General features: G+C 34.6%; 2 protein-coding genes across 2 annotated transcripts; both read right to left on the reverse strand.

Moving 5' to 3' along the window:
• Positions 1-550: 550 nt before the first annotated feature.
• Positions 551-2,381, reverse strand: LOC109175532. The gene is made up of 2 exons (XM_019324800.1): positions 1,970-2,381; positions 551-1,525 (listed from the first exon to the last, which is right to left on the reverse strand). The coding sequence occupies exon 2, from the start codon at positions 1,478-1,480 to the stop codon at positions 686-688; it is 795 nt and encodes a 264-aa protein (XP_019180345.1). The 5' UTR covers positions 1,481-1,525; positions 1,970-2,381; the 3' UTR covers positions 551-685.
• Positions 2,382-3,664: 1,283 nt separating this feature from the next.
• LOC109175889 (ATP sulfurylase 1, chloroplastic-like) lies at positions 3,665-6,139 on the reverse strand. The gene is made up of 5 exons (XM_019325257.1): positions 5,465-6,139; positions 4,968-5,373; positions 4,332-4,592; positions 4,158-4,244; positions 3,665-4,043 (listed from the first exon to the last, which is right to left on the reverse strand). Exons 1-5 carry the CDS (start codon positions 5,968-5,970, stop codon positions 3,906-3,908), a joined length of 1,398 nt encoding a protein of 465 aa, XP_019180802.1. The 5' UTR covers positions 5,971-6,139; the 3' UTR covers positions 3,665-3,905.
• Positions 6,140-11,687: the final 5,548 nt, after the last annotated feature.

Below are 11,687 nucleotides of genomic sequence, written 5' to 3' on the forward strand. Positions count from 1 at the left end.
AGAGCTAGTCCATTTCTTATTGTTAAGGGACGTCACATTATTGCACCTGAAAGACATTTTTTTTTTTTTAATATTACTGACTTTATTACAATGCAGTGTTATTCATAATTACTTTCTCAATCTATTGAAGCACAAAGAGTCAATATTACTTCCAGAGATTCGATCTCACAAACTCCCATATGAGAGCAAGGTGCCTCTGTACTAGACCACTAGAATTTCCTCATCCAAACAAAACGAGTTAATTCCAGCAATGGTCCTCCGACTATATTGATTTTCCAAAATTAGTCCCCGACTTTTAATTTGAACACTTTAGGTCCTTTGACTTTCAATTTCTTTCCAATTGAGGTCCTTTCATTAGAATACGGTTAATTGGATTTTAAATGAACGAGTAAGCACGTCCTTTCACCTTCCTATGTATTATTCTTCGTATTTCGCCGCTAAGGACCTAAAGTGTCCAAATTAAAAGTCAGAGACTAATTTTGGAAAATCAATATAGTCGGAGGACCATTACTGGAATTAACTCAAACAAAACCAAGGAAACAGAGCCAAATATTACAACATCAATAATATATGTAGAACAAACAGAACCAAATATTACAACATCAATAATATATGTAGAACAGGAAGATGACAAAACAATTAAGAATTGAAATTAAGGTTTCACAGTTGTTTTAATTTAATAATTTCATTCGGTTGATGCAATGCAGCATATGCATGCGCTGAAGAAGGCCTTTGCCTTTGGCTTTCCATTTCCTTTCAACTTTGTCTCTGCAGCCCAATAATCCATATCATCAGAACCAAAACTCTCCTGCGTTTTCTCATCATTCCCATTATTGTTGTTCAGAAATGGAGCTTCAGATTTGGCGTCGTAGTCTACTGAGTTCCGGCCATATCTGGTTCGGATGATCCTGTCCTGGAAGTCATTAATGGATAAGCTTCTAACCGGCGTCTTGCGGAAAGGATGAAGCAATAATGGCGTTTCATCAAACCCTGATGAAGCCTTTGCACTTGCAGCATCAAAGGGAACTCCAAAATCGAAGCTTGGAGATTTCCCAGTACTCCTCCCAATCTGCAGATTCCATGTTTGATGATCGCCATTGCCGAACCTTCTCTCGCTTTCTTCCATTTTCAAATGAATGGCAGGCAACAGAGCTGTAATCCCATTTTTGGATAATGCTTCATCACAAACTCCATTCCCTGCTGCCATGTCAAAAGCGCCGCCATGAATATCATCTATGGCCAACATTTTCTTGAGCATGTCATTGTAGTTGAGAAAGGAGGTTTTCGTGCTAACTCCCTCGGAGATTTTAGAATCTTTCTTCAAGTCTGGAAGTTTCTCATTCATTCTTGGATCTTCTTGTTCATGATGCATTGGCACTAATCTAACTTCTTCAGCATTTTGAAGTTTTCCGGCAGGATCTGAAACTGCATCTAGTTTACCATGAAAACCTACAGGGATTTCCTCTGCTAAAGAAGCCATTTCTATCACCACTGCATCATCATTTTCCTTAGCTTGTCCGGCAATCTGAAAATTGTGTATTATTGAGTCATTTACTACATACTAATTGAACTTGGGGATATAGAGTATCTAACATATAAATTATAAATGTGCAGTCTCACTATCAGTTTAAACTTTTTGTTGTAACAGAACACATCAATATGTCCACGGACTATCATATTAACAACGGAACCAAGTTGGTTGGGTTGTTGACTTGATAACTACAAGATTACAAGTTTAACATCCAACGGGAGCAGTCTATTAGTCTTTCTTGGTTTGAGCTAGTCAGCTTTGAGCAACCTAGGCTGGTTTACCAGTTCACCCCGCAAATAGTTGTTGAGGGTTTCCTTGTCAATCAAAAAAAAAAAAAAAAAATACTGAAAATGGCATTGGATCTCCATTTCATCTTTCTCTAAAGATGAAAATCTAGTAGATTGAATGAGAAGTATAAAGTGAGACTAGTATACTTACTGTTCCAAAAGAGGTCAACTTTTCAATATTGGGCTCAATAGCAGGAGATGGATGATGGAAGATAAATTTGCAGCGTATAAACTTGATGAATGGAAGATAGTTGTGAAAACTGGATCATACATATATATGTGTTAACAGAAGATATAGGTTAATTAGATTTAGTGAAGTTTAAGAGGATCAGATGCTATAATACACGAAGAGTAGAGGCAATTCATAAGTATTGCTTCAAGTATAAGGGTGTGTTTGAGTGAATATAATTATGAGTGGAGAATAATGATGTGTTTAGGAGACACAAGATGCTGGCATGCCCTTACGTTACTCGTATTTCTCCACTCTATTCTACCTCGCCATTATGCCACCCATTCAGACGCCGCAATCTTTGGGGACACTCCTACGTTTTTTTTTTTCTTATTCTGAGTACTATTGACCCTGTTACATGTACTATCTATTCATATATATTTTCTCAATCTACTGAAACTAAATGAGTCAATATTGCCCTCACTAAAATTTCCATTTGAGAAGTCACTCCATGTCATTTGACCACAAAATCTTTGGCACACTCCTACTTTTATTTCTACCAAAATAAAAAATAAATCGTAATTACTCAGTCGCTACTCCCTAGTCTAATACTTAGTGGAGTGGAGTCATTCCCACAAGAGGTCTGATCTATATGTTAATACTCGAGAATCAATTAAGCTACCTATGAGGGCCGATCTAGCTTGCTCTCTTCTCCTTTGGGATATCTAAGGACGATGCGCAGCCTAACTAACCTACTCAAACCAAGAAGATCAATAGACCATTTTTAGTGAGAATAAACTTGAAATCTTGTAGTTATTAAGTTAACAGTCTGACCAACCTGGTTAGATTGAACTTGAAACCTTAATTACCAAACTAACAGTCCAACTAACTTGGATGGGGTTAGCCAACAACACATTTTGAATATACTAAATAATGATTTATACATTACAATCACTAGGTACAATGTCTTAAATAATTATTTGCAAGTTACGTGCCCCTAAAATATGAGTTAAAAAACCGTTAGTATGATGAAAACTTAAAATAAAATTAAGCTTGTTATCCTAAATCATCTTATAAAGAAATTCAAACCGATAATACTAGAGGAATTGTGTAATTACATTAATATGTGAAGTTTCTTTTGTCATATACTATATAGTGGAGGTTGCAAGTTACAAACTCCTTGGCAGCACCTCCTTAGTATATTTGCTTCCTTTTTTAGCGGCAAATTATATCGTGGACCAGAGTCTATAGTGCACTGTGGACCTCTGTCCAATACACAGAATTTGACTGTACTTTATAATGCACAGAATTATATTCATGCTTATAATGCAATACACATAAACAATGCATAGAATTCATGTTTATTATATCTTATTTATGTGTATGTGTATTATGAACATGAATTCTGTTCATTATGAACATGAATTCTATATATTGGACCAGGGTCTACAGTGCACTGTGGACCCTAGTCCACGATATAACGATTGCTTCTTAACAATATAAAAATGGGTGTCCCATCCGGTCAAGACTTTCTCAATCAAATAAGTCCCCAAATAAAAATATACACCCCTTGGGCCAAAACTTTGAAAACTATAAAGGGATTTAACTTTGAAAATAAATTTCAAATTACAAAGAATGAGGCACAAACATGCATCAAAATACTGCAATTTTGAAGTCAACACAGAAAACTACCCTTTAGCTAAGAAAAGAATTATGGCACAAGAAAGATAGCAATGCATTATTCTTCATGAAATCACAACAAAGTGAACCAGCCTATGACAACCTTTCACATCCACACACTTTGCACAACAAAGGAATCATCTTTGGCACAACTATACTATACACAGGTGGCCAAATTGTGTTTTGACAGCTTCCCAGATGTGGCACAATACATATTCGTATAACTAACACCGCACCTTCAAACTGAAGCGGGTTCACGGACCCTGCCATTTTCTACTGGAGCCAAGCTATCATAGTAGTCAACCAACACTTTCCATCCCCCGGGGCACATAAATCCATCTGGAGGGTTTTCCTTGTTCTTTGCCAGTGTTCGCATCTACAATAAGGGGATCGCGTTAGTTATATACAGAGCATAAGCAAAAAGAAATGTATGACATTGCATTGGTGTTATGCATTTTCCTAATTTATGAAAATAACCAAAAAGAGATACCTTGGTGCCAGAAATGAAAAGAAAATCTTGAGGCCTTGATGGATCAAAGAATGCCATTTTATTCTGAGTCTTGTCATATGCAGCAACCTACAGGACGAAAATTAATATTGAGAAAAGCTTCAAAATATATAAGTTCGTATAAACGGTGGTGGTGGTGGTGTGGTTTCTAGGTACCTTAAAAGGCAAGATATTAAGGCGCTCTAGGCCAGGTGCCATTGACAACACCTTCTTCCCGTGATCTGCATCATATAAATCTCTCTTCTCGACTGGATGCCCCATTCCAGCTGGATCACGGCCAACAATGTAGAAATTAGCACCCGCATTTATACGAGCCTTTGCATGCCATTGCACCTCAGTCGGGCCAGCATAGTGCATGGGCGATGGGAATATAGAAACCACAGTAGTTTCAGGATCAAGCACACCATCTTCAAGAACCTGAGATCAGAGCTATCAACACAAAACCAGAACACCACGCACACCAAGTATAACAACATTGCTACGCCTCATTTAATGATGTTTCAATGATTTACACCCACAATATGTTAAGAGAATGAAGCAGCTGTCACGTGTGAGAGCTTATAGCAGTTAGCTCTAATACCAAATTGAAACATGTGCTCCATCTCAACTATAAGTCTAAGCTGATAGCTGAACTACACATTGAGCACAATGCAATGTAGAGCATGATATAATTTGCAACCAAAACATGGTTTTCGAGAGGCATAAAACCTAGTACAATCCAATCACACATGTAACATGTTCGAGCCACAAAGATAGTTATAGCGAGAATTAAAAGAAGTAACTCGAACCAACCTTCTCGTGTTGCTTCATTCGCCACTGAAGTGGAACATCATCCGCCTTCGTATAACCCCCGAGGGGGTGGAGCAAAAGGACAGGGTTCTTATACCCCATCTCAAGAAGCCTGCGGCGAGTATCTGTCATCAATAGAGCATGTCCATTGTGGACTGGATTCCTGAGCTGAAAGGCAAACACAGCATCTGCATTTCGCCTGGAGAATTCGTCTCGAAGCTCTGCTGGGGAAAGCCTGAACCTATCAAGACCATCATGGTACTTGACCCGCTCTATAACTTCCAAATCCCCACCAATTAGCCAGTTCCCAGAATTAGTTATAGCTTGCTCAACGTATGGCAAACCTGGGGCAGTTGTGCCCCAAGTTCTTGCTATCCTTTCTTCTTTATTATGCTTATATATCTCTATACTGGAATCAACCCAAAAACACAAATTATCAGAAATTCTATCATAAATTCATAGACCTAGGGCAAGCTTCAAAATGAAATTATTGGGCTTACTCGTTGAGAATGGCTATGGTCCGGTGTTGATCGTCGACAAGGGCGACGCTGCTCGACTCGCCGATCCGGGTCTTCTGGGCGTCGTCAATGGCGAGCACGATGGGCACAGACATATTGACGAGGGAGCCGTCGCCGAGTCGGAGCGAGTTGAAATGAAGAGTTTGGAGGAACTCGCGCTCTCTCATGAAGCCTCGCAATGGGCTGGCCCAGCCTTCGCTGAGAACGTGGAGCCATTGGAGGTCGATCTTGGAGAGCTCGATTCGGGGTAAACCCAGTGCCAGATTCTTCTTCCCTTCTCTCTCTGATTCCTCGACGAAAAGCTCCACGAGCTTCCCGCCGTCGGGTTGTATCAGCGCGCATGAAACTCGGGTCCTGGGTCGGGCCCTGTGCGCGACCCGGGGTGAGAGGGAGAGGTTGAAGGCTTGGACAAATTGGGTTTTCAGCGGTTTCGGCGAATATCGAGTGGAAGCGGGAGTTTGAAGGAAAAGTGAAGCCATGGCCGCCATGTGAGATTGAAGAAGAAGCTGTGTCTGCAACAATGGGAGGTTTTAGGGAGGAGGGAGATTGAGGGATGCTTTTAGAAATTCAAGAATTTCAAGGGCCTCAAAGGTGTAAACAAAAAGATTCTGGCCTCTTGGATGATTTAGAGGCCAAGATTATCGATCGGTAGTATATATGAAGGATTGGGAGGATGAACCTAGACACTTTAATGGCCATGGCTCCTTGAAAATATTTCTAAAGGAACCATGCAAGAAGGATCCAATTTAATCACTCAATATGTCATCTTATTACCAAATTTAATTTAATCTTAATTGTTATAAAAATAATAAACTTTATAAAAAAAACGAAAATTATTGTCTCAGTATCAACTATTTTAGTTTCTCTATTAAAGTATGATGATCTTTTTTTATTCTTAATTTGTTTCATAATAAGATGATTTTGGTTAATAGTAGGTTGATAGTCATTGACTTCATCATTTATGGTATAAGTAATTTTTACTATCGCTTTGTGATACATAATTTGTGGTATGACTTCTTCACATAATTTTATTTATTTACTACCGTTTTGTGATTAGTGTACCACCATTTTAGATTCATTGATTATTTATACATTTTTAAGTTTTGATACAAATTAATCAAAACCATTGGCATTTGATTGGTACAAATTTTAAAAGAAAACAAAATTATCCTATTACTTTTTAGAATTTTAGTCGTGTCCAATTGCTTCTTATTAAACACAATCACAAAACTTTAATAAACTTTAATACTCAAGGTGTTAATAGAGTGGCGATTTTAGTTGTTTTGTTAAAAGTTTCCGTTACTCTTTAGACATTTTTTTTTTCAAAAAAAGAAGGTTTTAATTATTGATAAGAAGTCCGGGAGGCCGCGAACCCCCGAAAGTCATACATCAAGGCAACTTGAATCGAGTTCGGCAAAGAATTAAATATAAAGAACATAAAGGAATGGAGTAATTCAAACCAAGCAAAGTTAATGCATGAGCAACAGAGTTAGCCACGTGATAAACATGAGAGCCAACGAAGGACTAGAAGTGCTCCTAGTTTGGATCACCATCATTGTGTCATGTCACCTTTACTTAAAATCTTTAGCAATTGATTCACAAATCTCTAACACCACCAAACAAGAAAGTAACAATAGAATTTATTCATTTTTTTTTCCTTTGACTTGGGTGACATTCTCATACTTAATATTTATTTGGAATAAGGTTCAAATTGGCCACTGAACGTAACCTGAAAATGCAATTAGGCCACTGAACGAAAAAAAAAAGTGCAATTAGGCCACTGAACACTCCAAAAATGTGCAATTTCACCTGATAGCAGGTTACCCTCAATTTTAGCAGGTTATCTGCTTACGTGGCAGCTGAGTTGGCATTTTTAATAAATTTTAATTAATTTTTAATAAATTTTAATAATAACTTTTTATTAAAAAAAAATTTTTAAAAATAAAAACGACTTTATTTTTTTTTTATTTAATTTTTTCCAATTTTTTTATAAAATTTATTATTAAAATTAATTATTAAAAATTATTTAAAAATTATTAAAAATACCAACTAAGCTGCCACGTAAGCAGGTAACCTGCTAAAATTGATGGTAACCTGCTATCCGGTAAAATTGCATACGTTTGGAGAGTTTAGTGGCCTAATTGCACTTTTTTTTTCGTTCAGTGGCCTAATTGCATTTTCATGTTACGTTCAATGGCCAATTTGAACCTTATTCCTATTTATTTTAAATCTAAAAGATTCAATGTGATATTTGTCATATCATATTTCTTTAGTAAATTTTATAAGTTTATCAAGCTAATTTCATTTAATTTGTTAAATTGTTATAAAAATTTTGTAAATTAAATCCATTTTCTATTAGCCTAAAAAGTTCGTAAAATATTATGTATCCAATTGTTCATCGAGATGTCAAAATGAAAATAATTTTTTTCCTTACCTCTTTTATTTCTTTTATACTTTTTTTTTATATAAATTAAAATACATTTTAAGGTGATACTAGTCGACTAATATTAGTATATTACTCCAATTACGTAACTTGTTTAATTAATAATATATTTACCTTTCAAATCAAGTTCTAATGTTAGGATAGAAGTTCGTGAATCATGTGTAGAAATTACTAGTGTATAGAAAAAAATTATATAAAAATAATTGCTCATCCAAAAAATAAGAATAAATCTCATTATTTTTTCATTTAAAAAGATGAAGAAATGAATATATAGACTTTTAAAAAGGTGGTGATATTTACGTAAACAAGTAACAATTTGATAGGACATTGTATGTATTTACTCAAAACAGTCAATCGTTATGTCATGGAACCGTGTTCACCATCCATGGTGAACACGGTCCCAAACGGTAACCGTTGTCTTCCACCAATCTTTCTTTCTCTTCTTCTATTTTTTTTTTAACAGCGCGACTTTTCTTCTTTATATTCACATTTTGCGGTTTCACTTTCTCTTCGCGCAAGTTTCTTCAACACCCATAAATTATGAATGTGCAGGCATGATTTATGAATGTGCAGTTATGAAATTATGAATTTTCTGTTATGAGATTATGAATGTACAGAAAATTCATAATTACATAACTGTAAAGTTATAATCTCATAACAGAAAATTCATAATTTAATAAATGTAAATTCATAATCTGAACATAGAATGCAAAGGGTGTTGCTATTTGCACCCCTCTTTGACTAAAATGGGGTAAAAAGTACATTGAAAATATAAAAAGTTAAAAACTTATAATAAATACATAGGTGGTGTAAATAGCCTAATGAATGATCAAAATGCTATTTGCATCACCTTAATTAAATCACATTTATTATGTTTAAATAATAATTAATTAATTCAAAAAAAAAAAAAAAAAAAAAAAGAATCCCGCCTTCTCCGGTGAGAAGGCAGCCCAGTGTCCCGCCTTCTCTGGTGAGAAGGCAACCCACTAGGCTGCCTTCTCACCGGAGAAGGCTACATGGGTCGCCTTCTCCGATGAGAAGGCGACCCCTGGGTTGCCTTCTCCAGTGAGAAGGCATGTCCATAGCCTTCTCACTGGAGAAGGCGATGATTTCTTTCATTTTTTTTTTTCCTTCACTGGGCTGCCTTCTCACCGGAGAAGGCAACCCAGTTGCATTCTCCGCGGAGAAGGTGACGGGAGGGAGGGAGGTTTGTTTGTTTTTTTTTTTTTTTTAATTAAAAAAATTAAAAACAAATAATAATCTTTGACCACATTTAATGTTAGTGGTGTAAATAGCAAATTTGCATTTACACCACCTATAAAGCTATTTGACCTACTAAATAGGTGGTGTAAATAGAATTTTTCAATGCAAAACGCCGTTAACAGTACATTAACTAATTTCTTTTTCCAATAAAAATGATGTCGTTTGTTCATCATGCTTCAACGGCATAATTTGCGCAAAACAGTGTATTAGACTTCCTAATCTTAGAAAGACGTGTTTAGTGGATTGGATTGAAAGAATTGAATATGAATTTCTTTACAAATGAAGTGGATTTATCTCAAATTGATGAATAAATTTTTATTTTTTTTTACATGTTTACAAAAATGTCATTTCCCTTTTGTATTTAAAATTGTGAAATTTCAAAGCAATGTTTTTTTTACCAAAGCGTTGTTGATTTTCCACAAATTAATGTTGTTTTTTTTTTTAACCAAAGCAATGTTATTTTTCTCCAAAATCATTCTTATTTTTTCCAAGATGATGCAATAAAACTTCTACATATTTATAAAAATGTCACCATTCTTTTTATTTAAGTATAGATCATTTGTGCCATATTGTTTTGAGATAAACCGCCTAAATTTATTTTCATTTCTCACAAAGAGGAACCTATTATACACACACACTATTTAATTGATTTTATTGTCGAATCATATCAAATGTCTTTTAAATTTAAGTGGCCTTTAGTGCTTTCTTTATGAGAATCATCTTTAATCTGTCAAAAATATTATTTAAGATTTTGTCAAAATGAATAAATAATCTATACTATTGAGAAAGTTATTCTCTAAATGAGGCATGTGCAATGTTTGGTAATATAGTTATCTTATCAGCCAATTTTGACTTATTTGATCACTATTAGCTGTTTGACTTGGTTAAACAATCAATATGAGTATTTGATTAATTAGCTTTAATTTTTGTAACAACTTATTGTTTCAAAATGCTAAAATTCAAAAAGTTGTTCAAAGTACCTTTTTCTATCAATTTTTTGAGAAATTTATTTTGCATGTTATCAGCTAACCGCTAATTTACCAAACACTTTTCTACAATCAATTAATGATATCAACTAGTCAAACTCACTAACCCAATCAGCATACATATATTTACCAAACACCCCATGATCTGGTTAAAATTTGATTGAGTTAATTTTATTGTATAAAATGTAAATATTAATATTGTATATAAAAATAAAATAAAAGGATATGTAGATATGATGAGTGCTACTAATGCTTATATTAGGAGCCTTACATAGTGTTACGGCTGCCATTGTTGAAATCAAATATGCACAGCATATATATATATAATTTAAATGGAAAAAGTGGCATTGTGGCCTCTTGATTTTAGTTTTTTTATTATTTGCATTTATCGTTAACCAAATTGAACTTCAACCCATATCATGTCCAGGTTCAATATGGGACCAAAAGGTGATGCACTAATAAACATATATACTTTTCTTCTCCCTTTCCTATTTAAAAAATAATAATCAAATTCAAATTGGCCACCAATTGATGAGTGGTGAAGGGTGACAAAGTGGTCAAAGACAAAACTCAAAAAGTGCATACGACGTACGGACGAAACATATAAATATAAAATTATAGTAATATAATTTGTGTTGGCATATAATACTGACCAAGTGACAAAACAACATCTATTATCTATCGACCTTAAAATAGAAAAATAATAATTTTTTTTATTTTTTCATCTATATTTAGATATTTAGCACGCCATGATGAGTCTAACTTGATAGGAAACTTTATCTTATTGTAGTCCATTTTCTATTAAGTAAAAAATAGAGATAGTTACGATTGAACCTTCCTTGTTTAGGGAATATCTAATCTAAACTACTGGTTTTAAGGTTGCGTTATGATCAATCTCGACTTGAGGCCGGGATGATTAAGGCCCGAATCACATATCCCTAGATCCATGTCGAGTTGGTTGTGCAACTTGGTAACCACAAAGTTTTAAATTAGACTTATAATGAGAATTATCTATTGTCCTTCTCAATTTGAGTTAATTAGATATAGACAACTTAAAATTGGTTTACCTCGTTGTCATTTATTGTTGACTAAGGTTACAAGGTAAGTTTCACTCAAACCACACATTCAGATAGCGACTACAAATTTTTTCGTAAATCAAAATCAGTCCTTTTTTATTATTATTTATTTATTATAAAGAAAGGGGACCATAATTGCTAGGGGAGCAACTTGATACCAGTGAACCAGAAAGTCCTTGGTATCAAAGTTAATCCTTGTTTACGGATTTAGTTAACCCTAGTCCCTAGATGCTAGTTAGTTAACACCCAAACTAGTCTTAAATGTATGCATGATGGTCCATGCAAAAATCTTAGTCCCCCGTCTCATTTTATCTGTCTTATTTATTATTCATTAGTCAAACTAACTCTTTCTTCTTTGCTTATTTCTATTAGTATTTTCTTATAATTTTTAAATTTGATTTGTTTTGTTTAATAGTACTTTTACTTTTAATGTAGTT

Source organism: Ipomoea nil, unplaced genomic scaffold (genome assembly GCF_001879475.1).
Source record: "Ipomoea nil cultivar Tokyo-kokei standard unplaced genomic scaffold, Asagao_1.1 scaffold0688, whole genome shotgun sequence".
NCBI classification, from domain to species: Eukaryota; Viridiplantae; Streptophyta; class Magnoliopsida; order Solanales; family Convolvulaceae; genus Ipomoea; species Ipomoea nil.

Coding starts and splice junctions, on each gene's coding strand:
- LOC109175532 (XM_019324800.1), bottom strand. CDS start 1,480: ATGGCTTCTTTAGCAGAGGAAATCCCTGTAGGTTTTCATGGTAAACTA.
- LOC109175889 (XM_019325257.1), bottom strand. CDS start 5,970: ATGGCGGCCATGGCTTCACTTTTCCTTCAAACTCCCGCTTCCACTCGA. Junction 5,374..5,464: donor ACCATAGCCATTCTCAACGA/GTAAGCCCAATA, acceptor GGTTGATTCCAG/TATAGAGATATATAAGCATA. Junction 4,044..4,157: donor TTTTCATTTCTGGCACCAAG/GTATCTCTTTTT, acceptor CCCTTATTGTAG/ATGCGAACACTGGCAAAGAA.